Consider the following 27,484-nt stretch of genomic DNA (forward strand, 5'->3'; position numbering starts at 1 on the left):
ACTGGTCTCGGTCGTAGGAATTTTACGAAAAGCTAAAATAATAGCTACTAGCTCGGCTTCAAATATAGGAGTGAAATCTGGAAGCCTTACTGAAAAAGACCAGCCGAGGAAATCAGACGCAATTCCTATGCCTGCCTTTTCATAGTTGACAGAAGCATCTGTAGCTACTACATTTTTTGTTTCTGCATGTACCAAGTAATCGTTTAATGTAGTGGTCAAAAATCTAAGAGATTGCAACTTGGCTTGTAGGGGAAAGATTTCATCGTACTCTATTCTAATGTAGAGGGTTGAGGAATCAGTTTCAATTACTGTGCTAATGTCTACATTTATGCAATCCAGTTTCTTTTTAATGAAAATTATCTGAGGGGCATGAAATCGAGGCCAATGTGCAAGAAAGAAAGAGTCAGGGTCGCTGATAAATGCGTACTCAGATCTTCGCGCCAGTAAACTGTAGAACTTTAAGAAGGTTTGAACTGTTAGAATGAGGAATCGACAGCGGAATGTTGGCAATCGCGCTTCTTGATACAATACATTATTCGCCACGAACCTGGAAAGTCCCAGGCATATTCGCAAGGCTTCTCTCTAACATTACTAGCGGTTTAATTTTATAACCAGCGGCCCCCGAGAATAATACACACCCAAATTCAAATATTGGTTGCACATACATTTTATATATCATTAGCATCGTTTGTCTGCGCAGCCCGTATTTTCTGTTGCTTAACCCGCGTAATAAACCTAACGCCCGTTGTGCCTTTGCTGTTATATGTTCAATGTGTGGGCTCCAATTCAGCTTTTCATTATAAATCATTCCTAAGTACTTGACTGAATCTACTTGTGAAATAGGTTCCCGATTATACAATACAGAAATTGAAACTGTATCTGCTATAGGAAACACCAAGAGCGCACTTTTACCGATGTTCAATGACAATGAAATGGATTGCAACCAAATTTCTAGTGTATTCATATATCTTTACAATTTTCGATGTAGTGAGTAAATGTTGCTCTCTACAGCGAAGAACGCGATATCATCTGCATAAATATAGACACTGACATCCTGAACAATTGGAATAGAGCTCATCAGTATATTGAATAATGCTGGAGATAGGACGGACCCTTGCGGAACACCACGTTTCTGTTTGAATTTATGCGAACAACAGCCATCCTTCACGCAATACAATTCCCTTGATTTTAAGAATTCTGCTATCCACTCAGTAAAATACTGAGGAAACTTTAGGCTCTGCTAGGTGGTCAGTAGAATAGAGTGCTTGACACTGTCGTACGCTTCAGCTATGTCGAGAGTTACTAATGCGGCGTACTGTTTCCTTTTACGAGCAAGCTGTATTCGACTCTCTAAATCCGCATTGGTGCACCAAACTGAGTATTCACAGCGAAAACCAATTCGATTGGGCTTTAATATGACCTTATTCGTCATCCAGGAGTTTATTCGGCCCTTTAGGACCCTCTCTATGAGTTTCACCATGTTCGAAGTTAGCGAGATGGGCCTGATATTTTCTATGGTAAAACCTAATCCTTGCTTTCTTATTAATGGAATTAGCTTAGCTATTTTCCAGTCATACGGTATCCAAGCATTCTTTAAAGAGTAGTTTATAAGATTGAGGACGTCACCGGGGGATAGCTTGAATAAAATTTTAATCACAGGAACTGTGATCCCATCTGGACCAGGAGCTGACGATGGTAGATCTCGAATTACTTTTGATGCTTCAGACAGCGTTACGTTTTCGAAGTCAGTGCTTATGCTAGACTTTTGCCAGTTGAAAGCCATAGTCGAAGAAAATCTAATTTCTAGACCTCTGCGAATTGACTCTAAAGAGTTCTTCGTTTCTTCCAATGATAGTTTTTCATAATCAGTATTTACTGTAGACGGCAGGATTTTGCGAGATTGCATATATTGAAATAAAGCTTTCTTATTTTTAGGTTTCGAGAGAAAATCGAAATGTCTTTTATCATATTCTTCTTTAGCTTGGGCCATCGTGTGTTTAAATACAGCGGCAAGAAATTTATAATCTGACCAGTTCTTAGGGGACTGATTATGGATTAGCTTCTTCCAAGCTGCCTGTCTTCGTCTGTGATCTCGTGAACAGTTGGAATTTCACCAGGGGCTATAGGGTACTCTCTTCGCCGATTTAACAGCAAATTCAGCGTTTTTGTCTGCCCTTTTAATTACTGCGCTTAATTTCATAGCTTTAGTGTCGTCTCCATCCTGAGAGGGAGCGTCTAAAGCAGTTTTTAGGTAGTGTTGAAATTTTGCATAATTTATATAGGTCCAGGCATGGAAGCATGATGGTTTGACGGGGCAAGCGGTCGCGAACATTATTGGAAAGTGGTCACTGTTAGAGACGCAATCAAGGGCTGTCCACGATGTACTAGCAATGGCCGAGCTTACAAAGCTTAAATCTAAGGCGGAGCGTGAATGACCTCGCATAAATGTGGGAATAAATGTCGCACAATAAGTTGTTGTCTACCGACCAGTCCCACAACCGTGGTCCTCACTGATCTGTTCTAAAACCCCAGCAGGTATGGTGAGAGTTGAAGTCGCCAACTATAATTTTTTCTTTATAGCCTGAATTAGCAGTCATATCTAACAATCTTGTGTCTTGAATGTCTACAGGAAAGTAGATGTTTATTAGCGAGAAAGGCAAGTCTCCTGGCAAGGTAATATCTAACGCGAAAATTTCGCATTCGGAAGACATACATTTGTATGAGTTTTTGACTTTTAAACTAATTTTATTGTTTATAAAGAAAGCTAAACCTCCACCTTTGGATGGACGGTCTAGACGAAAGGTTTGGAAGTTGGGTGATGTGTGGAAAGCCAAGTTTCTTGTAATGCAATAATAGCCGGATCGAATTTGGAAGACAGGTATAACAGATCTGTTATGGCTGAGTGAAGAGATCGGCAATTCCAATGTATAATTTTAAGAGACCCTATGATTTCGTTAAAATGGTTTCGGCAACTACCTCATCTAAAACACTTTATTTTAGAAAGTCGGTTTTTGAAAGGTTGTCTTTCTGGTATTTCTTGCTTTTTACATGTTTCGGCGAGCGAGGTTTTTTCGATACAGGGGATCTAGAACGCTTTAGGCATTTGAGATCCATGTCCTTATCTTGTGTATACTTGTGCAATTTGGTTATTTACAATGTGCGACAGCGACTCACATAGGGTGGTAGCAAGGCGTTGCATAGCTTTATCCACAGCCTTCTCGATCATGTCCGCAATAGATAGGGAAAAGGATGCTTTCATTGCTATGTTATGGCGGGCAGCTGCTCCTGCATACCCTTGAGTTCGGGCCTGAATTTCAGCAATGGCATCCTTTCGGGAGCATCGCCTTCTCTCTACAATTTCAAAGATTTGGATTTCACGTGCCTTGGCTGAGTGAGCAGTTTGGGTTATCAGTGCAGTGTGCTTCATGGCAAAGACAGCACTTTTCTTCATTACTTTTACAGTCGTTTGAGTTGTGCGTCTCGCCACAAATTCTGCATCTAGGTACTGACCTGCATCCTTTCACTGTGTGCCCATAACGCCAGCACTTAATACACTGTAGGGGACGAGGTGACGGCGGCTCCACTCTGTATATTAAAGGCCACGCTTTGATTTCGGTTGGGCGATTCGACCCGGCAAATGTAGCAATCACAAACTCCGTTGGGACCTTGTTCTTGTCCACAACTCGACTACATCTATAGATAGCTATCACACCTGCTTCTGAAAACATATCTAATATCTCTGTTGGGGTCAAGTTGACATCGACACCTCGAACGAGGCCTTTGACGCAAGCTAGGTGAGGTGGAATGAATGCGCTCACCGGGTTGGTAGCGAATACCGAGCATTTTAGTAGGTCTCGAACACAGAGCTGGTCAGACGAGAAGCAAAGAATGCCACCCTTGCCGAACTGCCTGACCTCTGTAATGCTTTGGAAGTGAGTTGTAGCGGCTCTCAACTCCGTCTAAATCATTTTTGGATTCTTCATCCGTATAATATCATCGTTGCTTGGGACCAATGCCACAGGAACAGATGAGATGCCATTGCGTAAAAACAAGTCCACTGGCAATTCCTGCGAAGGAAGAGAAGCAGACCAGAGGAAAGCCCCTGGTTCGGGTGAGGAAAACGGCATCTGCCTGGTCGTACTATCTGAAAATACACTCGCTAATCAATAAGGACACTATAGAAACGCTTATGAAAAAAAAAACAATAAACAAAATCAATCACAACTACTAAATTCTTGGCCAAACCCTCAGAGCAGAAAAACGTCAGTCAACGCCAAGGAGGAATCTTGTCTTGTCTTGTCTCCTAGGAGATCGCCTTCGTGCATCGATGCATGCGCTCACGTTTTTTTTTTTTTTTTCATTGCTCTGTCTTCTTTCTCGAACGTTCCCTGCGCACTATATTAAAGGAAATTTAGTAAATCTCTTTCAAAATAAAATTTGAGAAGCGATTGAAAGAAATGGGGGAGGAGCGTTGGGCTATGAAGATTTCCAGCTACTTGTACATGAGGAATGCCGATACAAAATGGAGGAAGACAATGAAAAAAATTGGCGGGTAAATAGAAAAGATCAGGGAAATCAAAACGAACTATCGGTTAAAAAGAAGGTGAAGAAAACGGAGACCGTTATGTGGAGAATTGGCATGATGAAGAAGTCCGCACTAGAGATCTATCGAACTTTTAAGCAGGAAATTGCCAAGGAAAGGATCTGTCATAATACTCGGGGTAGTTCTCTACTCTTTGAGGCTAGGACGGGAGTATTGCGAACCAAGACATATCGGGCCAAATACGAAGGGGTAGACACAGTATGCAGTGCGCGTAGAGAGGAAGAGGAAACTGCCGAACATTTGATAATGTTCTGTTAAGGGCTTCACCATATAGTTCAGGATGATGGCGCAGAGCTTTTCAAAGCAGTGGGGTTTTGGGGCAGAAAGAGCAAAATAGGCTTTAGGCGAGTAGAATTAACTAGAAAGAGATTGTCTGATTGGTGGCTAAAATCAAGGCAGGATCGAAAATTCAACCCTTCACCACAAAGTAGCAGTCTTCAACTTCACTATTTAAAGAAAAAAAAAAGATAAATATAGTTTTTGGTTCACTAAGTATTACGGCTAGGTGGCGTAAGTCGCCGCCCGATCTAAAGGTTACAGCATAGCCTCCTTATGGTTACAGCCATATCAATTCATTCATTTATCCAAGTGAAAAAGGCACGTAATGTAGGGAATTTTCAAGAGTCACGGAGGAAGGTTGAGAGTCAATTTGGGGATAAAACGTGTTGGCATCGCGGCCTGCGTGTTTGGCGCGGATCGTTGTGTGCGTACGGTTCCAACCGTAGAGAGTCCATAGTTCCGACGCCGCTGCCGCATAGCTCAAGCTGTGTTCCAGTGTACCATAGCGGCTGAGAAAACGCGGCTAGGCGACGCCGCTGACCGCCAGTGCAAGCGAGTAAGTATGCCTCTAATCAAGCACACGCTTTATCTTGAAACGTAAGTAGGCGTGAAAACGCAGACCACAACAGGTTCTGCGGCGGAATCTGCAAATTTTGCCAGAGTTGCCAGAGTTCAGCAAACACCGGCTGCCGTGCCCTGTGAGCGATTCACCGGGCAGTGGATGAAATAAGTAGTTTCAGCAGTACCAATGAATTGATTTCGGTGTGAACATTGAAGGCCCTTGGTAGTGCACGACGCGCGCTTGTTATGTTGCCAGCTGTATTTACGTCAAAACCGCGTAGGTCTGCAGCCCTTCACGGTGCTTTATGAAGCCGAAACGGCGACTGGGCGCGAAAAGCCATCTAATGGACTGTCGTCGGACAAATCAAGTTTCCAGCCTTGATCACTAGCTTACCGATTGCGACGAAGAAAGATGCAAGGTGTACCCTTCCGTCCGTACGTACTACATCATTCGCTCTAGGAGGATGACATTAGGATATTGAAGTCAAGGAACCTGGCCAGTTACTAAATTGTGTGTTGCGTACAATGGCGACGCGATCTTGTTTTTTTTTTTTTTACGCGACCAGTAGTTCACCAAGTGCCATAGACCTTTTGGTGCACTCTACAGGTGGTGCCATTGATGTCCACCTGCATCTACTGGTTTGGTGTCGATCCACAGCTATGTATTGCGATGACAATTGGAGGCACCTTTGAATATATGTTACGGACAGTGGTGTTGAAAATGTGGTGTCGTCAGCCAGTTGCTTCAAATTAAGGGGAACAATACGAAAGGCAAGGACCAAAAAGCATTGAGACAATCATATATAGGGCTGACTGGAAACTGAACTTCATTGTGGTGGAAAACATGAACAAATACTAGGATTAAGACGGCCAAGTGCATACAGACAACTGATTGTTTGTCAGAAGAGAACAATTATTTATATCAGTTCAAAATTTGGCAGTGCTAATCACATGCAGTCAGTATTCACATGCTCTACTTAATGCCTTATTCGATTGGGAGTTTTTAAGTGCTCTGGAGCACTATGAAAAGTGGCTGCGCCTTCGGTTGGTAAAATTCGAGCGATCGGACTACCTTCGGTTGGTTCTTTCAGAGCGTCAGCCTCTGACTCGTAGTGTTCTCGACCGCTCTGGCTTCGAAGTGAGAGCGTGGCGCAATCTGACAGGGAGGATGGATCGCGTGACACAGGTTAGCCAGCTACGGGTCTGCCGGCAGGTGTTTGAGGTGAGGAGCCCGAGTGGGCATTTCAGAAGGGGGTATCACTGGGCGCGTAATACTTCGTGCACGTGCATTGTTTATGACATTGTTGTAACAGAATCGAAAGTTGGGCTAGTTGGATATGCATGGTATAACTATCAGTTAAAGCGCAGGAAAAAAACAGACATGAAGAGAGGACAAGCACTTTCTCGCAACTAAACTGTTTGTTAGAAAGGGCGGAATATATATATATATACAGGCAACTGAAAAACACGACGCATGCGTGTGCAGGCAAAAAAAGTACATCAGTGGCACATCAAGAACACATGGTAAAAGAAGACAGATTATCTCGGAACATAATCAAGAAAAACAAACTCTTTATCGTGCAGCAAAACAGAAGGCTGGCTGACGCATTGTTCCCCTCTTTTTCTTATGTGAAAAACTTCTGTCAACTCACGAGTTAATTTATTATTTGACCAAAAAACCACTTCAGTATCCTGAAAAAGAGGATAACAACCGCACTCTCTGCAATGAGCCGCAAGATGCGATGCACCCACAGATTTCAAGGAAGAATCGTGCTCTCTGAGACGAACATTGACGCATCTTCCCGACTGACCGATATACACATTACCACAGCCAAAAGGAGTCATGTCAACAACGCCCATTCCGCACTCCACGAACTTTTTGCTGTGTTTCATGTGACATTGCGGAAACTCTTCGCGCATGCGTGAACAAATAGACTGCAGTTTGCCTTTGGCTGAGAAAAGCACATCGACTTTATATCTATTAGCTAATTGCTCAAGTTCATGTGAAGTCTTATGAAGGTAAGGAATTACTGATATCCTCCTATCTTTTCTGCTCTCTTCACGACGCTCCGAGTGATTCCCTTCAAATTTAAGTTTCTTAATCATGTTGTTACAAACTGACGTGATGACATCATTAGGATACCCTGCTTCTACTAGTTTCCTTACTTGACTATGAAAGCTCATTTTCATTCTTTGTTGACAGGACTTTTTTAGAGCAAAACCCAAACTCGTAATAACGATACCTCCCTTCACCAGCTTAGAGTGGCTCGACCTGTAATTGAGTATAATTGAGTATTTTTTTGTCCAGAGATCAGGGATTTGCATAGGCTCTTCAGTAGCTCCGATCTTAAGCGAAATTTTTCTCGGAAAAATTGATGTAGCACTTCAAAGTCATTTTTCAAGACTCCCGGTTCGCGTATTCAGATACGTCGACGATTTTCTTGTGTTCACTACGTCCTCAGATTTTATGCGAGATGTTGTGAATATTGTCAAGATTTTTAAGGAAACAGGCAAGAAACTAAACTTTTCTTTTGAATTGCCGCGACTAAATCAACTGCAATTTCTAGATCTCCACTTGGTCTTTGAACCCCAGCATGTTTGCTGGTTTTATTGTCCCAGATCCGTAAAGCCTATACCCAATTACAGGTCGAGCCACTCTAAGCTGGTGAAGAGAGGTATCGTTACTACGAGTTTGGGTTTTGCTCTAAAAAAGTCCTGTCAACACAGAATGAAAATGAGCTTTCATAGTCAAGTAAAGAAACTAGTAGAAGCAGGGTATCATAATGATGTCATCACGTCAGTTTGTAACAACATGATTAAGAAACTTAAATTTGAAGGGAATCACTCGGAGCGTCGTGAAGAGAGCAGAAAAGGTAGGAGGATATCAGTAATTCCTTACCTTCATAAGACTTCACATGAACTTGAGCAATTAGCTAATAGATATAAAGTCGATGTGCTTTTCTCAGCCAAAGGCAAACTGCAGTCTATTTGTTCACGCATGCGCAAAGAGTTTCCGCAATGTCACATGAAACACAGCAAAAAGTTCGTGGAGTGCGCAATGGGCGTTGTTTACATGACTCCTTTTGGCTGTGGTAAAGTGTATATCGGTCAGTCGGGAAGATGCGTCAATGTTCGTCTCAGAGAGCACGATTCTTCCTTGAAATCTGTGGGTGCATCGCATCTTGCGGCTCATTGCTGAGAGTGCGGTTGTTATCCTCTTTTTCAGGATACTGAAGTGGTTTTTTGGTCAAATAATAAATTAACTCGTGAGTTGACAGAAGTTTTTCACATAAGAAAAAGAGGGGAACAATGCGTCAGCCAGCCTTCTGTTTTGCTGCACGATAAAGAGTTTGTTTTTCTTGATTATGTTCCGAGATAATCTGTCTTCTTTTACCATGTGTTCTTGATGTGCCACTGATGTACTTTTTTTGCCTGCACACGCATGCGTCGTGTTTTTCAGTTGTCTGTATATATATATATATATTCCGCCCTTTCTAACAAACAGTTTAGTTGCGAGAAAGCGCTTGTCCTCTCTTCATGTCTGTTTTTTTCGTGCGCTTTAACTGATAGTTATACCAGGCATTGTTGTGCGTGTGTGAGGCGAATCCACATCTACGAAGCCATCTACTCACTGCAGAGCGGTCCAGGCAGCTGAAACACAGGGCTGGAATAATCGCCTATTTTTCACTACGCAGTGGAAATCCTGCTTCGCTCGGCCGCAAACGTCGAAGGCGCGCGGCCCTTTCGTCGCTGGAATAGCCGCTGTGCCATCACCGCCTCTTGGTCTACCCTGGAATCGCCGATACTGCGCATGTGCTGGAGGAACTGACGTCATGGTCTTCAAGTTATAAAAGACAGCAGCTTCAGCTCACGGTCACTCACTGCAGAGCGGTCCAGGCAGCTGAAAAACGGGGCTGGAATAATCACCTATTTTTTACTACGCAGTGGAAATCCTGCTTCGCTCGGCCGCGAACGTCGAAGGCGTGTCGCCCTTTCATCGCTGGAATAGCCGCTGTGCCATCACTGCCCCTTGGTCTACCCTGGAATCGCCGATACTGCGCATGTGCTGGAGGAACTGACGTCATGGTCTTCAAGATATAAAAGACAGCAGCTTCGGCTCACGGTCACTCACTGCAGAGCGGTCCAGGCAGCTGAAACACGGGGCTGGAATAATCACAGATTTTTTACTCCGCAGGTATGTGTGCAGAACACATTTCTTAATCATTAGGTCTTCTAGCTTTTATGTAGCTCCTGGACCACTCTGTACTACAGCTATACTAACCCTTAGTGTACTTGTGAACAGATGAAACATGGGTGACAAGGTGCCGACGACTATAAACGAGGTAGCTAAACTCATTGCCGAATTTTCGGCTAAGGTAGACACGCACAACAATGATTTGAAATCTGAAATGCAAGAACTCAAAAAAACAATTCAGTTCATAGATAGCCATTTTGAGGATCTAAAGGAAACGCTTGAGACGCTGAAAAGAGATAATGCAGCCTTTAAGAAAGATAACACTGCACTGTGTGAGGGCTTTGATGCAGCACGCTGTGAAATAAGAGATCTGAAGCAGTACAGCAGACAGCAGAATCTTGAAATTAAAGGGCTCCCAATTAAAAAAAATGAAGACCTGGCTAGTAGCGTAATAACATTTGCTGAGAGATTTGCAGTACCAATAACTTCGGAGGAACTTGACGTGGTTCATCGAGTGCCCTCAAAAGACAAAACAAATCACGCGGCACCCATAGTCGTATTTCTTTTCCAGCCCTTCGTGCATGCCTACAAAGCACTGAATGCATTTATTCATCAGATTCTTTGCTGTCGGACGAAGTATCTACTCCAGACGTGAATGGTTCCTATTCAAAGCTAAGTAAGTGCTTAAGAGAGGCCTTAATGTAATCAACAACTGCTAAGGACAAAAAGTATTATAGAGCACCTATTTGCCCTTGGATGAATCGGCCCATTTTAGAACAAATAAAAAAGAAAGATTTTGGGCATTCAAAGGTAAAAATGCACAGGAACAATGATTATTACTTACAGCATTATAGAGTTGCCCGTAATAAAGTAACAGCAATGATTCAAAAAAGAAAAAAAAAGAATATTACACGACCTTGATAACGAAAAATCCAGGTGATTCACGAGCAACATGTCGTATTATAATTAGGTTTTTAGATCATCTGCAAGCTACATCACCATGCCAGACATTGAGGTTCTGGGAATATCATTAAGTACCCTAGTTTTAACGTTTAACACCTACTTTTGCACCTTCAGTTCTCGACTGGTGGCCGCGGTGATCAGCGATGAATACATTAAATACCCTCCTCATAACCCTAACACATTTAGAAGAACTTGTTGTTGAGCTAGTTGGTAGAGCATTTCGAAAAGTTGATTCGAGCGCGAATACTTGACACGATCACTCTCACACGCACACACCCATGCATCAAACATACACAGCACTCACTTCCAACTGATTTATTCATAGCTTGAACGCTTGAATATATACAGGACACATTGTGCACACACACACCATAGAAGGCCAACAGCATACATTATCAAACGTATAGTTAATCAATGTCCTAGCCTCAGAGCGATAAACTGAAGTTCGCTTGGTAACAACGAAATTGAAGGGGCGCTTACACAGTGATCTTTATTTTTTTTCAATGAAAAAGGCCTCTAACACTTCACGTGCAGTTTTACTTGCGGTTCTGCCTAGAATCTTCGTCTCAGAAAATCGTGCGTCACAACCACACGAGATGACATGCGCAACCAGGTGCGCATACTTGTCTCTTTTTGTTAATTTTTGGGCCTGTTCCCTTAATCCGCCATTAATACATCGTTCGGTTTGGCCAATGTTCACTTTTCCGCAGTATAAGGGTATGGAGTACACAACCCTCATGGAACACTTAACAAAAGCCCTCTCATGTTTCTTCTGGCAGCCGCGCTTCATCCTATCGCACACACGTTGGCACAGTCTTCCGATTTTTTTTGGTGCGGAAGACACCTTCGGTACGCCGTGCCTGGCCGCGACTTTCTTGAGGTTGTGCGAGACTTATGGATATATAGCACAACTTGTGGCCTAACCCTTAAGGTCTGGGTAGCAGTCATCGCTTCCCGTGTTCCACGTTTAAACTTCTGCAGAAGTGATTCAGCAACAGCTGTAATGACCGATCGAGGGAACCCAGCAGCCTCTGGTCGGCTCACCTAATTGAGGAAACTAAGTTTCGTGCTGTGTGGGCACGACCTCTTTAGCGCTGATTCCAAGCAAAGAGACGCAATGCCCCTCTTCACAATCTTTGAGTGGGCAGAATTGTACGGCAACAGCTGTTTCTCAACACGAGGATGATAAGACCAGCAACTTGATGATTTGGGCCTCAACTCTATTGACCAGTGCCCGGTTCCATGCAGATTCCCAGAAACATCAGGTCTCAACTGCGCATCGCACCCATTACCCGCAATATGCACCCTGCGCAGAACGTCGGTCGGCGTAGGGCCAGGGGTAGAGCTCTGCTCGAGCAAGTTCGTAGCAAGCCCACTGATGCAAGCTTTGTGGATGCTGCGCCATATGTCCAACAAGAGGCATTCGCTGTTTCCATTGTCGATTCAAATTCCAGGCTCACTTGCTCCGCCACAGTACGCACATCGAAGCCCGTGATAGCCGAACAGGTTGCAATCGCGTTGGCTATGCTAGATAGTCGCAGAGAGTCAATATAAAGCGACTCCAAGGCGGCTATCAAAGCCTACGAAACTGGTATGGTAGCCCCTTAGGCCCTCCGCATTCTCCAAAGCGTCAAGAGTATCACGCCCCATTCTCTCACTTGATTTCCCGCTCACCTGGGGTCGATTGAGGGCTCTACCTCTAACCCGAACGAGGGCGCACACGAGGCCGCGCGAGGACTCACTGACCGCACCGCCTTCACAGTTCCTCTGCCTCGCTGGGAACCCTTACTTACGTTCAACGAAATAACAAGCCCCGCCGCGGTGGTCTAGTGGCTAAGGTACTCGGCTGCTGACCTGCAGGTCGCGGGCTCAAATCCCGGCTGCGGCGGCTGCATTTCCGATGGAGGCGGAAATGTTGTGGGCCCGTGTGCTCAGATTTGGGTGCACGTTAAAGAACCCCAGGTGGTCAAAATTTCCGGAGCCCTCCACTACGGCGTCTTTCATAATCATATAGTGGTTTTGGGACGTTAAACCCCACATATCAATCAATCAACTAAATTACAGCACTTCTATCTGTCAGGAAGGGTATTCCCTCTCCCACACCCGGCCTTGTGCAGGGCGCAGGCAGTCACCCTAAGACTATTGCAAGCCAGTGCGTATCCTAACCCTGTGGTTCTTCATGCCATCTACCCTGAACGGTATCCAAGTGCGGATTGCCCCGCTTGTGGACTGTTAGCCACATTCAATCATGCGTTGTGGGAATGTTAAGCCATCGGCCCCGCCCTCAGCGAGGACAGGTGGGCTGCGCTCTTACGCAGCCCCGAACTTAAGGATCAAACCCTGGCCGTCCAGAGTGCTCGTGAACGGGCCACCAAGCTCGGCTTGACGGTCCCAACGCGGGATTAGCTGGGTGGTGCGGGGTCTCCCCTGCGTCTTCTCAGGACAAAAATAAAGTTTTAATCAATAAGTCAATCAATCAGCACACTATTACAATACTTACGTACACGCCTATCTGCAATTATATAATATGTATGTATAATGCATCAGGATCTATTTTCTTTCAGTACTTAATCAGTATTGTTATGCTATACAGATACATATGTCATGATTAGTTTTTATATATCACAATGCACTCAATTATTTATCGTGAAGTTTGATATGTTCTGAAACGATGCCTTACATACCTTTCTTTTTTCTTTTTTTTTTCTGCCTGCATCCTTGATCATGATCATTTGCCAAGCACTGTAAATTCATTACGTTATGTTCAGTTCTCCATGTGTAAAATGCTTGCATTTGTAAACTTTCTTTTGTGTGTAAATGACATGCCCTTTTCTAAATTACTTTTTTGAATTAATCTCAACTAGCCCTTGGCTGGGGATTCACATGCATTTTTTACACTGTTGTATACTGTACACTATTTTTATGTCAATAAAACTCAATTCAATTCAATAAGTGCACCATGTCAAGAACAAGGCGACTATCGAAGGCAGAGAAAACGTCAATGCTGTCGTTAAAGCAGTTCGCAGACAGCCTCGTAATTCGCCTTGAAGATACAGCTTGGGTGAGGATGATCTCCAGATTTATGTGCTGAGCTCAGAATGCTTTCGCTAGATCCAGACATGTCAGAGAGATTGACAGAAAGAATATAGAAAGGTCAGACATGTCAGAGATCTCCACTGAACTGATCGGCACCATTTGTGACGCAGCGTAGCAATGTTTACCTAGCAGCTTCCCGCGTTATCTGCGCAGTGGCCCTACAGGCGCCCTGCTCTAAGCGCTTTGAGATTGCCAATGTATTCGGTTGGTATGCTGCCTTTCGCGCTACGATTGTGAGCTGCCTCTGCATGTGGCGACTCTGAGCCAGAGGACCCGAGCGGCCAACCGAATACGCCATAAGTGATTGTGCAGAACAACATAACTCGAATAGGAATGATAGCTTCGTGATTTGTGACTGGCTATACATGCCCACATGAAAGCGAGGTTAAAATTGTATAAAGATAACAGTAACAAAACAGCTATATTTGCATATCTCATCAAATCTTTTTTTTACCACACCTATTCAAATCGATCACCGGTGATTGACGCTTGCAATTATGGATTTTGGCATGTTGAATTTGTTGCTTGTGCACCCAGCACTTTCTAGCAGTTACTAAAGCCACTCAAATTTCAGAATCAATCTGAATTTGCTCGTTTTGGCTGCATAGTGCTTTTCGACAGACCCTTGTGCAAACCAATGTGTGTGTGTTGTTGAGAAAATGCACTTGGCTGGCAAAGTTGACAGGAGTGCGTGCCCCTCGTGGTTATGTTACAGTAACATCAAAGTTCTGTAATCAAAAGAACCTTTGCTATTCGAATATCAAATTTAGGTGTCAATTTTGATGTTCGACAGTGTTGAGCAGCAATAGTTGCCAGAAATTAATGCCAACTATTCAATAGAGAGCTGTTGCTAGGAGTGAGGCAAAATTTATTCTATAACAAAATATTTCCGAAGGTTCGTTGCATGTGTAAAGTGTAGAGGTGGGCATCTCAGTTTCCAGCAGTTTAGTTTGGCTAGTGTCGTTATATCAGACACAGGGCCGCATCTAGTGTCACTGGTCGCTCTTATAGCGCCGTTATGACACACACATGGGTCTGCATCTGTACTGAAGAAAAACAACAACAACAACAAAAAAACACCCCACTTGAAACTGTTCTGCAACCACATCTGAATTGAATGAAGATGAGCTTAGTCCTAGGATGACAGGACCTGAGCTTCAAGTTCTACGGTGACGATGTTTTGCGTCAGCCTGAGACATCTGCAGGCGTTCATGGGTTTGTTTTGTTCATGGCCTCCTCCGTCGTAAGTGCGTAGCTGCTGACCTTTGTGCAAGATCTTTTATCTACTCTGGTTGCGCGCGATGTCCACACGTTGTTGGGGCATGGTGTGCTGGCGCCTGCTGCCGAGCTTCTCCTCAAGAGAAGAAGGCCACTGGAGCACATCTTGGCCCTGACCACGAAGCAGTTAAAAAATGTTTGAGAGCTCAATGCAATGCTGTTTTTTTTTTCTAATACAATGTACTAAAATGCCAAGAAATATGCTTGGATGCATATATAACTGGAACACCCACCTATGCGGTCCTTGCAGGGGCGTCTGTGCAAGCAGGTGTTTGGTGTGTAGCGACACCACGGACCCGAGCTAACGGTGGGTTTCGACTCCCTCCCACGCATAGCCATGCGTGGCTGAGCCTTGTCCGGGGAAAAGGGGATCCTGGGGGTTGAGCCGACGCAGGGTGATTGGATATTTGAGGCCCCCCCCGGCAGAGACAACACAACCCTTTGGCCCCGGCTTCAGGCAGACGGCACCCCTGGGCTGACCCACCCAGGGGAGATCGGCGGTCGACTTTTTCTATCCACCCTCTTCTACCCTTTTCTTTTCTATCTTCTTTCCTTACTGTTCTGTCTTCTATTCCTTTCAGTTGCTTCCCAGTTTTCGTAGGCGGCCTGGGTTAACCTTGTGTTCTATATCCAGCCTTAGATATATTATGTTGGGTTATAGCAGCTATGTATACCTGGGGTCTACATGTGTTACCCAAGCATTGCAGTGTCGCCTTGTTGGGCTCGATGGTGGGTGGCTCCCATAGCCGCTGCCTCGTAAAACATTTCATGGGTACTGCCTTCCCTCCAGTTTTTGATCGCTCTCTCAAAAGAGTGCACACCGAAGTGACATCGAGCTTTTTTCGCATTGTACAAAGACAATTTTCCTCGGTATCATGTAATTCACAGTGAGCAAACTAACAAGCCAGCGAGAGTTGTCTTATCTTTCCTTGTTGCCAAATGCCTCCAAGAAAAACTAGGACCCGGATATAAGATCAGTAAAATGCCAAGCGGAGATCTTCTTGAGATATTTTCTAAACCCCAACATGAGAAACTTGCCAGCCTTTAGAAATTTGAAGATATCCACATAACTGTGACAGCACACAAATCAATGAATACGGTTCGTGGTGTAGTGACAGACATGACCTGTTTACACTGAGGCAGAATTATTGGACGAATGGAAAGAGCAAAACGTGATTGATGTTAAGAGAATAAATATACGCAGGGATATCAAAGAAATACGAACCAAGCACGTTATCCTTACATTTGACTCAAGCAGGCTCCCAGAACATATTGAAACAGGGTACATGAAAACTTGTGTCAGAGCGTACATACCTAATTTCAGACGATGGTTCTGGTGCCAGAGGTATGGCCACGGATCTTTTAGATGCTGAGGACGACCAACGTGTGCGAAATGCGGTGAGAATGAACACACCCCTCTGTGCGAACTGCGATGGTGGACACCCTTCCTACTCCCGATCATGCCATGCATAGAAAAAGAAAAAAGAAATTGCAAATTTCAAATTCAAAGAAAATGTATCGTTCAAGGAAGCGCGAAAGCGGTTCTCAATAGTACAGCACACTACATATGCCGATGTGACACGCAAGGGGGCAGTGTCACAACGGCCAGTGGCTTCCGCTCGGACCTCGCGCTGGGATGCAGTGGCTAAACCACCAGCCCCCCAGGTGGATGCAGCACCTGCTGCTGCTCTGCCCTCAACTAAAAACCAACAGCGTAGCGGCTCAGTGGCCTCCACGGCTTCTTCTCGCGAGTTGAGGTTGAAACAACACTCTGCGCACACTATGCGTTCAGCGACTCCAGCGAGGCGATGGATACATCTCCAGTCACCTCGACACCAGTGATGTCGAAGGAGCAGCACCGCTCCCTTTAGCGTGCTGCTAGAAATAAACAACGTATAACAGCCCCTCCAAAAGAGGGTTTGTCATGAAACAAATCCTGATATACAAAGTACTTTCCCCTTCTAGGTAATAATGGCTGCACAGATCCTACAGTAGAATGTTAGAGGCCTTTTACATAACCTAGATGACGTGCGAGAACTAATTAGCACCTTTAATCCTAAAGTACTCTGTATACAGGACAGGGTAGCCAGCCGGTCTGAGAATTGGCTAACCTCCCTGTCCTTCCTCATTTATTCCTCCTCCTGTATACAGGAAACACATCTACAGCCAAAAAACACAAGATTTTTAAATCAATGTCATTTTTCATTGCCACCCACCTGACCACCTTGCCTTTTCAGGTGGGGTAGGTATCATTGCAGTAAGGTCCATTGCAAGCAAGCAGTTACAACTTCAAACTTCTCTGGAGGCAGTTGCCACTTGTGCCATCTTGCTTAATAGAACCATAAGTATCTGCTTCCTATATATCCCCCCGGATCAAGTGCTCAGCAGGGCTGATTTTGAAGGCCTAGTTAATCAGCTCCCAGAGCCATTTATTTTAGCTGGCGATTTCAATGCATACAACTCACTCTGGGGAAACTCTCGATGTGATGCATGGGGCTGCTTTATAGAGCGGTATCTCTTAAACTCTAACACACAATTGGCAGCAGCGGTTGCGGTCGCAAACAAGTCACTAATCTACTGCTACTTTCGTCACAGGACAGTATATGCGGAACTGTCTACGAGCCGAAGCAAGAAAAGGATATCGCCACTGCACGTGTATCGCCAGCGGACCGTTTCGTCGCGGCAGTGATTGGCGCTGCGATGTGCTGCGTCTGCCCTCTACCGGCCATGTTCCCGCATATAAGCGAGCATCACTGGTGCCGGGTCACAATTGGCAGCAGCGGTTGCGGTCGCAAACAAGTCGCTAATCTACTGCTACTTTCGTCACAGGACAGTATATGTGGAACTGTCTACGAGCCGAAGCAAGAAAAGGATATTGCCATTGCACGTGTATCGTCAGCGGACCGTTTTGTCACGACAGTGATTGGTGCTGCAGTGTGCTGCGTCTGCCCTCTACCGGCCAAGTTCCCGCATATAAGCAAGTATCACTGGCGCCGGATCACAATTGGCAGCAGCGGTTGCGGTCACGAACAAGTCACTAATCTACTGCTACTTTCGTCACAGGTTGGTCTGATTTCCCCACCCAACCATACTTCTTCTTTTGTTCCGTGAATATCATTGCCGCTGCTGCCCAATCGTGTGCTGTTGTACAGAATGCCAACGAACGCTGAGTTTGCAAAAGAAATCGAGTGTTTACGAGCTGAGGTCGCGGCGATGCGTAACAGCCTTAGTATGGTCAACGAACTTGTCTAGAGTGTTAAGAAGCAGAATTCTGACCTCGATACTGAAAACAAGGCTTTGAAAGTTGAAAATAAGCAACTGATACGAACGGTTTCTGAACTTGAACAGTACTCCCGACTAAATAATGTAGAAATAAAAGGCGTCCCTGCAACAAAAGGTGAAAGCTGTCTGGCAGTTGTTCAGTTAATGGGGGATGCTGTAGGGTGCAGATTGCACCTGAGTATCTTGATACTGTGCATCGTGTGCCAGGCAAAAAAGACACGAATATTATCGCACGCTTCTGCTCCCGAGAAAAAAAGACTGAATTCTTGAAAAAAGTACGCAAGGCTCGCTTGACGACTGCGGCCCTCGAGTTTTCACAAAACAATCAGAAGCCATTATATGCAAATGATCATCTCACACAAGAAAGGAAACGGCTGTTCGCACAGGCACTTGAACTGAAAAAAGCTAAAGGCTGGAAACATCTCTGGACTGATCACTGCATGATTAACGCCAGAAGGACAGACGACAGCCGCGTCTACCGTATTTCTAGTGCGGTTGACCTTGCTGTGTTCGCCTAGCCTACCAGTGTTTCGTATTTTAGTGTTTCGTATTTTAAACCTACACAACAATGTTTTCTTGTCAAGCTCTGAAAAAACATTTTAGTGATAAGAACCCAAGACTATCATTGATACATTTGAATATTCACAGCCTACGTAAAAATTACAACAGTCTCATTGCATTTCTTTCTTTAATTAATCACAATTTCTCATTTATTTGCTTGTCTGAGACGTGGTTGTCGCCGGACGACAGAAACTTGTATGCGCTATCAGGGTACAATGCAGAGTACAGCTATCGTGCTACACCACGCGGTGGTGGATCCGCTGTTTTTATTAAACCGTTATTGTCATAAATGCCGCAATGACCTTGCGTTTTCTAATACGTTCTGTGAATCTGTATGGATAGAATTCCACAAGAGTGTTTTCTCAGTCAATGGCCAGAAAACAGTATTAGGGTGTATTTATCGTTCACCAGCATCTTCACAGTCGGAGTTCTGTTTTCAGTTCGATAAGTTGTTGCACATTATTACGAATGAAAACAAAAATATCATCATCTGCAGAGACATCAACGTAAACATTATCGACCTTACTAATCAGCCATGTTCTGATTATTTTGGGTGTTTACATGGCTATGGTCTTGAATCTTTAATAACCACCCCAACCAGATGTGACATAGCTGGGTCTAATACGTTAATTGACCACATATTAATCAATTTTGCTACAGACAATACAGAAGGAGTTATTGAGCACAGCATAACAGATCGTTACCCTATATTGCAGACTTTGGGCACAGAAAATTACAAGTGTAAGAAAAACAAAGAGAGGATATCTTTTAATTCTCAAAAATTCGTATCTATGGTGCAATCAATTGACTGGACCATCGTAATAAGTGAATCTTGCGCTGAAAAGGCTTATCAGCTATTTTTGACTACAGTTACACAATGCATTAGCGAATGCACGACGGTACATATCATAGCTCGTCATTTTAGTAATCCCAGAAAACTTTGGGTTACAAGGGTGCTACTTCGATGTATCTTGAAGAAAAACCAACTTCACAAAAAAGTAACTTGTGAGCCATTTAACTCGGAACTTAAAATTCGTTTCAAGAAATATTCCAGCACGCTTGCAGCCGCACTTAAATGTGCAAAACGAGAATAATTTCGGATAATGGCAATGATACGAGGCGCAACTGGCAGGTCATAAACGAATTCTTAAATAATTGATTAATATGTGAGGTTTAACGTCCCAAAACCACCATATGATAAACAAGTCACCGAATTCTTAAATAATAAATGTCGTGAGCAGATAACGAAAATTAAAACTGAAGCAGAAACGTACAGCCATCCAACTGACATCGCCAATGCGTCCAGTGAGTATTTTAGCAGTACCTGTGAATCTGAGAAATCCCCCATTACCAACATTACCTCGCCAGCCTTATTCTTTCTTCTTGCGACCTACGAGTGCAGAGGAAGTTCTTCGTGTTATAACTTCGCTCAAGTCTACGTGACCTGGTTTTGACTCTGGTCATTCATTTCACATAACGTTAGTCTCTAGTGAGCTATCTCCTGTCATTGCAGATATTATTAACAAGATGTTTAAAGCAGGCATATTTCTTGATTCCCTAAAAGTTGGTAGAATAACACCTGTTCACAAAAAAGGTGATCACAAACTTTTGAGTAATTATAGGCCCATTTGTATTCCATTTTTCAGCAAAATAATCGAGTGTCTTATGGATACAAGGTTAATATCCTACCTGACAAAGTTTAATCTGTTGACATCTAAACAGTACTGCTTTCGGCCTGGCTATTCCACTGAGCTCGCGCTTCTAACCCTCACCGATAAAATAAAAGGGGCAATCGACCAAGGCTTCGTAGGTGGTGATGTATTCATAGATTTAACGAAAGCTTTTGATACAGTTAATCACAAAGCCCCGCAGGGGCGTCTGTGCAAGCAGGCGTTTGGTGTGTAGCGACACCACGGACCCGAGCTAACGGGGTGGGGGTGTTTCGACTCCCTCCCACGTCTAGCCGTGCGTGGCTTTGCCGTGTCTGGGGAAAAAGGGATCCTGGGGGTTGAGCCGACGCCGGGTGATTGGACCTATAAGGTCCCCCCGGCAGAGGCAACACACCCCTTTGGCCCCGGCTTCACGTAGACGGCACCCCTGGGCTGACCCACCCAGGGGAAATCCGCAGTCGCCTTTTTCTATCTCTCTATAACTACATCTTCGTCTTTATCTCTCACTTTTTATCTGTCCTGTCATCTTCTCTTTTCCGTTTACTTCCAAATTTTCTCGTGATGAGGGTTAACCCTGTGTAGTTACCCAACCTTGGGTAGTTATATTCGGTTATAGCAGCGCTGTACAGCTGGCGTCGACAGGACTTGCCCAGCATCTCCTGCCACGTCCCCCGGTTGGGCTCGGTGGTGGGCGGCTGACACCGCTGCCGAACTTTGTAGTCAATTTATGGCAAATTCTTTTCCCTGAAAAGGTGGTGCACCAAAGACACTTTCATGCTCAGCACACCAAAAACAACCTTCCCAAAGTACCATGTTATTCATAGCCAGAACAAATAGAAGACAGTACGTACTATTTCACCCTTTCTTGTGTCCAAAACTCTCACCGAAGCAATAGGTCCAGGCTATAAAGTCACAAAGATGGGAAGTGGTGATCTCCTTTTGGTGTTTGCGGGTATAAATTGGCAACAGCAAGCACAGGACCGGTTTAACTGGCGGAACATGGGAAAGGCCTTTGTCCTGCAGTAGACGTAGCCAGGCTGATGATGATGATGATGATGATGATTACCTCTTGTGACATATGCCTTTAATACCGTGAAACACGAGGTCTTAGGTTACACGCCTTTTTTTCTTGTCTATGCTCGTCATCCCCAAAGTTTATTTGACACCATACTTCCTTTTTTGACGAGCGAAAACGCCAGTGTCGCGCCCAAGAAGCTGGTAGACTTGCTTGGCTCCGAACTCTTTCCGCCCACGCTCGCGCGAAAGACCGTTACGACGCAAAACACCCGCCTGTGACTTTTGCTACGGGTAATTTTGTCTGGATGTGGATGCCTGTTCAAAAGAAGGAACTTTGCCAGAAGCTTCTTTCCAAGTACTCAGGACCATTTGACATTACTAATGTGCTTGAGTGATGTCACTTACGTTGTTGCGAAAGTGACAGCTCAGAACCGGCGTTCGCGTAAGACGCAAATTGTGCACATTGTTCGATTGAAGCCCTACAACAGCCGATCGCTTCTACTTGCTAGGTGAGCTTCGTTCTGCCCAGAGGAAAATGTAATGCGGACTGAGAGAGCGAGAAAGAAGAGGAGGGAGGACGCTCTCTTGTGACTGTGATTCGGCAGTGACGGTTGAACGCTATCATTTTCAGTGTAAATAAACCTATCGCATTCGTAACAATATGAAAAATGAACTAGGATGGGATTTACTATCATCGTGTCGAATTAACTGCGGTTAAACCTCCTGTGTCAAACATTTCATGGTAAAACTTGCCTTCAAAAATAAATGTACCTAAACAGTCCTCTTCGTGCAATGGTAATTAAGATTTTAGAATGTTGTATCAGATATAATTTTTCTAATAATTCATTTTTCATTAGTTTCATGACAGAATGAAATGGCTTATAAAAAGAACAAAATGTATTGTGTCAATAAAGGCGTTTTCTCTTTAACATTGTAACCAGTCTGCTGCAGCGCCTTCGGGTAAAAAATGTGATGTGGACGCAGCTTTTGTTTTGTTTGTAATTTAATTTTAAAGCGTCCCTCGCAACACACTTTGTGGTAGACGGTAAACGTTCTTTCGTGTGATCATGTTAAGCATCTGTAGTCGACACAGAACTGAATGGAGCCATCCTTCTTAAAGGGGTCGTGATACGTTCTCCAAAAATGATTAACTATGTGTGTTTTTTTAATCCTGGCAGTCCATTCAATACTATACCTCGACTCGTTTGATCGTCTGTGCTCAATGAATACATAAATAAGCACAATTTCAGTTTCCCAGCTCATGTTCCCTACAATTGCGCAGCTGACGTCACTTTAAGGCAGCCAATGAAGTCACTCTGTCATCGACAAAACATGGCAACGCAGCGATGGTTTTTGAGCCTTAGTTGACCGTGGTTTGTAGCATCATAGTGTTTGGCGCCGTCACCACCATCCGACTTTCTCGAACTACAGCGACATCTGCTTGAGGGGAGTCGGGCATATGAGTCGGCTCAAGAATAAGGCAGCTGCGGCGGTGACGACGGCGAAGAAGCCTGTGCCCTGCAAGCACTTGTATCGAGACTGCGTGGCATAACCTCCGCTTGCGGAAGCCCCGACCACGAGTTTCCACTCTGTATGCCCATACTATCGGGGGACATCGTGGTTGATAGCTCGAAGCAATGCCCAGTGCTGTGGCTCGCTGAGCAGCTTGTGAGAATGAAGGTTGTTTGCACTTTGATATGTTGTGCGTGTGGCACTGTCTGACGACATACATGGTTGACGTAGCAAGGACTAAGCGCTGGACACATAGTGCGATTCAGCGTTTGATCCGGCGTACGACGATTCATGACACATGGGGCGAACGAGCCATCAGCACTCATGCTCCGCCCACGTTCGGCATCTCGGCTTGCACACTCGGAAGACATCGTATCCTCTTACAAAATAAACAACCTCACACAGTCATGGTTCGTTGCCTAATAACATTCCTAACAAAGCTACACCTTCACGAGCGACAAACATTGCCACAGCCCACATTCATTCTCGTTCCGAGCGTAGGCCTTGCAAGGCCGACGTTCTCGGTAGCGCCGCTCGCTTTCCAACGTAAGCTCATTGTCAAGTGCCTATTTTTGCTAACACGATAAAAACGTGTACACTTATAGATAATGCTTTACCCGTGCAACTAGTTTTGTCGACGGCCTCGATCTAAAGAGCAAAGGTGGGAACGAAGATGGTCGGTTCACCGAGACGCCCGGTGTCACTGTTTGTTTTCTTGCGAAATGACTCCATCATCGCTCGATATCTCATTGCTAGTTCGGAAACGGATGTTTCGTTGCAGAAAGAGCACACTTCAAGCATCAATTTATTCAATTATCAGTTATTTACCATGAGAAACAGTTTACCCAATGTTTTTCATGCCGCCGACAATGACGATATGCACAAATACCAGGGCGATCGGGGCTATTGGAGCAGTGAGAAAAAAAAAGCTTGCGACGGCCACCCACCAGTGGCGCCCCTTGTCACGCTCCTGCGCTGCTATTGGCCGCGGCCGCCAGACCGGTGAAGTTACCGCGCGGCTGCATTCAGCAAGTTGGATGCTTGCTTGGCAGATGACTCATTTTAATTCCACAGCAAACAACTAAAAAAGCACGAACATTGCTGTATTATTTTTTTTCTTTTCTAGGTTTCTGTAAACTATTACTTTAAAGAAACATAAAGCTAGCGCTGTGTTTTTAACTTCTCTTAATGTGACGTTTCACCAACGTCACATATTAGTGCCTATAGTGGCCGATGGTCGCGTCGTGCATGGTCGCTAGCGATCGCCCCAAAAAAACTGCGACTTGTAACGGTCGTAATTAATTACAGAATGGATATTGTACCAAAATATTTCTGAATTGGTATGTCTAATTCCTATTTAATCAGGGAAAATTCAAGTTGGGAACTTCGATATTTGTTTCACGACCCCTTTAACAAAAATGACCAGTGACGCCCAGGTACTGTTGGAAGGCTGCACACTACCCTGTTGAATCATTTCAACAACCTGGTCATCAGTAACATGTTGCTCCCACGCTGATACTCTATAGGGACGTTACCATAGAGGTGCATGGCTTCCTGCATCAATGTTGTGAGATATGGTCAATGTGCGACCGAAGCAAGAGGCGTGCGAAACTTTATATATTAGGTTAACTAACTGGCTTCACTCTGAAGACGCTGTGTCATTGATAGAGTGGTGGAAAGCGTGAAAGAGTGACTGGTCAACAGTAGGGTGAGAAGGGAGTGTGCTGAAGTCCGTTGAAAGTGCAGTAGTCGGAGCGTCGAAAAATCTGCCAGGGGTTGATTGGCTGCATGTGACCGAGGCATTCACCGCGGAATAAAGGTAAAGACCACTCCAGCGTGTTATGAACGAGCGTTTTCCTGACGCCACGGCAGAGAGTAAAGAGAGCAATGGGCGGTGGAGAACATTTGTGGCGAATGAACATATGTCAGAGGGCATCAAGAGAATATTACCATCGGAAATAGCGGCACACGACACAGTAGTAAGGAAGAGTACATCGGAACGGTAGCATCATTGCATACGCACAGTTTATAATATGGGAGGGGGCTTTTACAGCGGCAATGTCTGGAAGTTCAGAAAGCTCAAGTTCAGCGCAACAGCAATCGATGGCGGCATTATTATTCCCAAAGAAGTATAGTGTCAAGGGAACACAAGGGGAGCTCGACGAATTTATGAATTTAATAATACCCTATACACGAGCCCTTGAATGATGACTCGTGTTCAGGCGGCGAGAGGTTTATGTTTTGCGCGCTCTAGGTTGGAAGAGAGAGACAGATAATGGCGTAGAACTTTTCGGAGTTTGCGGCACAGCTGGGTGGAAATGATGGATACAGCGGCTCCAGTGTCAAGTGCCATGACGACGATACCATTGACTGACACTTCACTGACATTGGCTGGACAGGGGCGAGGACTTGTGCATGGCAATGGGGACGCAGTTTGTGCCTTGAGAACTGTGGCTGTTACTTTTCCTGATTGGTGGGTCTGGAATGGTGACGCATAGGGGAAGGCGAATGACAACGTGGAGTGGGTGAGCGGCGATTTGGTTCGAATGGGCGATCAGGGTGAAAGGAAGAGGAAGGATGGCTGGAAGGCGCCGAGAAAACTGAGGGTTGTAAGATGGCATTAGTCGAATATCGAATATTCGCCGAAGCTCGGTGATGACGACAATAACGCCCCACGGGGCAACGTCACCACAAGCAAAACATATGGGATGGCTATTGGAGGTCGGCCAGTGGTTGGAGTAGACACCGAGTCGCGGCTGGGGGGCAGAAAAATGCAGTTGGAGTGGCATCAGCATAGGCTGTGGCGGAAAGGTTGGCGAGGTGAGTGCATGGGCGTTGGCTAGAACGTAGGCTGTCGAGGTAGGCTAGCGACTTCAGCATACGTGAGAGGTGCGGTGAGTGGCCGCGGGTTACAGAAGGGAGGAATAGCTCTCGGAGGGTGGGTGGCAAATGCGGGGTTGGTCGGATACGTAGGACACCAAAGAGAGTTGACAAGTGACCTCGGTGCTGGTGAACTCTTGGATCTTTGAGAGAAGAAGAGCATGGTCATCTCCAATGCCAAAGCTGGACAAAGAGTCGTCGGGCGCTGAAGGGACATCTGGTATGAAGATGTTGCCTGCCCAACTTGTCATGATTGGGGCAAAACTCGGTCATCTCAATGATAGTGCGAGGACTCTTAGAGAGCAACATTTGAAAAGCGTTGTCTTAAATGCCCTTCATGATATGTTTTGTCTTATCCTCTTTGGACATCGACGCATTTATCCGCTTGCAAAGGTCAAGTATGTCGCCAACATAGCTGGTAAAAAGCTCACTGAGCTTTGGGACTGACTACCCTATTTTAGTTGGGGTAGTGCTTTGTACCACGGGCTCTCTGAAGACTTGGGTGAGGCTTGTTTTGAAGACGGACTACGTAGGAAGGTCACCTTTGTGTTTGATGAACTACACCTTAGCCACGTGCGACAGATAGAAGGAGGCGTAACCCAATTCGGCGGTGTCGTTCGATTTGTTGTGGACGCTCATTCGCTTGTACGTGGAAGTTCAGTCGTCAACATCCTTGTCATCGGAGTCCGAGAAAACAGGGAGATCTCACTGATGCGAGGAGCCGGTGCAGAGGAGGGTGGGCGGCACCTGCATTGCTAGTCATGATGAATGGTAGAGTGCGAAGTTCCAGGCTGATTGAAACCGAGCAGCCTCCACCATTTGTAAAGGGGTTTATTGGCAGAAAACATAGCAGAAGAAAAAGTGTCCGGCCTAGGGCAGCACAACCGCAAGCCGCTGAGGCCACTCTTCTTCACTACAGTATATATGTAGACGGCTTGAAGAAAAATGAATTAAAAAAAAATATTCCAAGGCACCCACTGCGGATTGGATCCAATGACCCCTTGCTCCTTGGCATGCTGTATTAACCAACTAGACCACACAGCTTATACTTCTAGTAACAAGCTGTGTATATACACCATTTACAAATTAAAAAAAACGGCTGTTTAGATATTGTGGTTACTGCATTACTGTGGATTCAAGCACAACCGATCTTGTTCACTACGTTTTGTATGGTTTTTACATCTCCTAGCCTTAATTCGTGTAACAGCCAGATGTGTTGCTATCACATTCATTGCTTCCGCCTTGTGTCGAAACTGTGACTTTTTTTCTTGCGCCAATGTCTCTGTATTGTTTCAAGCGAGAGCAATGATGGCTACGCGAAACGAAAAACTGTTCGCCACGAGCGATGCTAAATGTCTATTGGCTGCTTTGTCAGTTATGTCAGTCTGTAAGTTGCACTCAAGCGTGCGCGTCATTGGGAGTGCTGTCAATGACGTTGTGTATCTGTTCGCAGACGCCGTTGAGCCTGTGTGCAGTAGTTTTAATGGAGTGGCTTTGAAAGCGAGAAGGATGAAGAAAATGTGAAGCACCGTCTCTGAGAGGAGGTCACCTTAATAGTGCTGCACATCGCCCCGCCGCGGTGGTCTA

At 44.9% G+C, this 27,484-nt stretch overlaps 1 protein-coding gene across 6 annotated transcripts in view; it reads left to right on the forward strand.

The window, feature by feature from the left end:
- Positions 1-5,103: 5,103 nt before the first annotated feature.
- The window catches only part of mio (GATOR complex protein mio), a 768,187-nt gene continuing 745,806 nt past the window's right edge, over positions 5,104-27,484 (forward strand). Inside the window, exon 1 of one of the 6 annotated variants that reach the window (XM_075896295.1) lies at positions 5,104-5,438. Coding sequence is in view for 1 of the 6 variants with exons in the window: in XM_075894918.1 (XP_075751033.1) it covers positions 5,856-5,878 (23 nt within the window). In the remaining 5 variants the exon portion in view is untranslated. Of the gene's footprint in view, positions 5,439-5,511; positions 5,879-17,505; positions 18,039-27,484 lie in introns of those variants that run through there. The other 5 variants (XM_075895366.1, XM_075865082.1, XM_075894918.1 and 2 more) reach the window with 5 other exon arrangements.

Source organism: Rhipicephalus microplus, chromosome 1 (assembly GCF_043290135.1).
Source record: "Rhipicephalus microplus isolate Deutch F79 chromosome 1, USDA_Rmic, whole genome shotgun sequence".
Classification (NCBI taxonomy): Eukaryota; Metazoa; Arthropoda; class Arachnida; order Ixodida; family Ixodidae; genus Rhipicephalus; species Rhipicephalus microplus.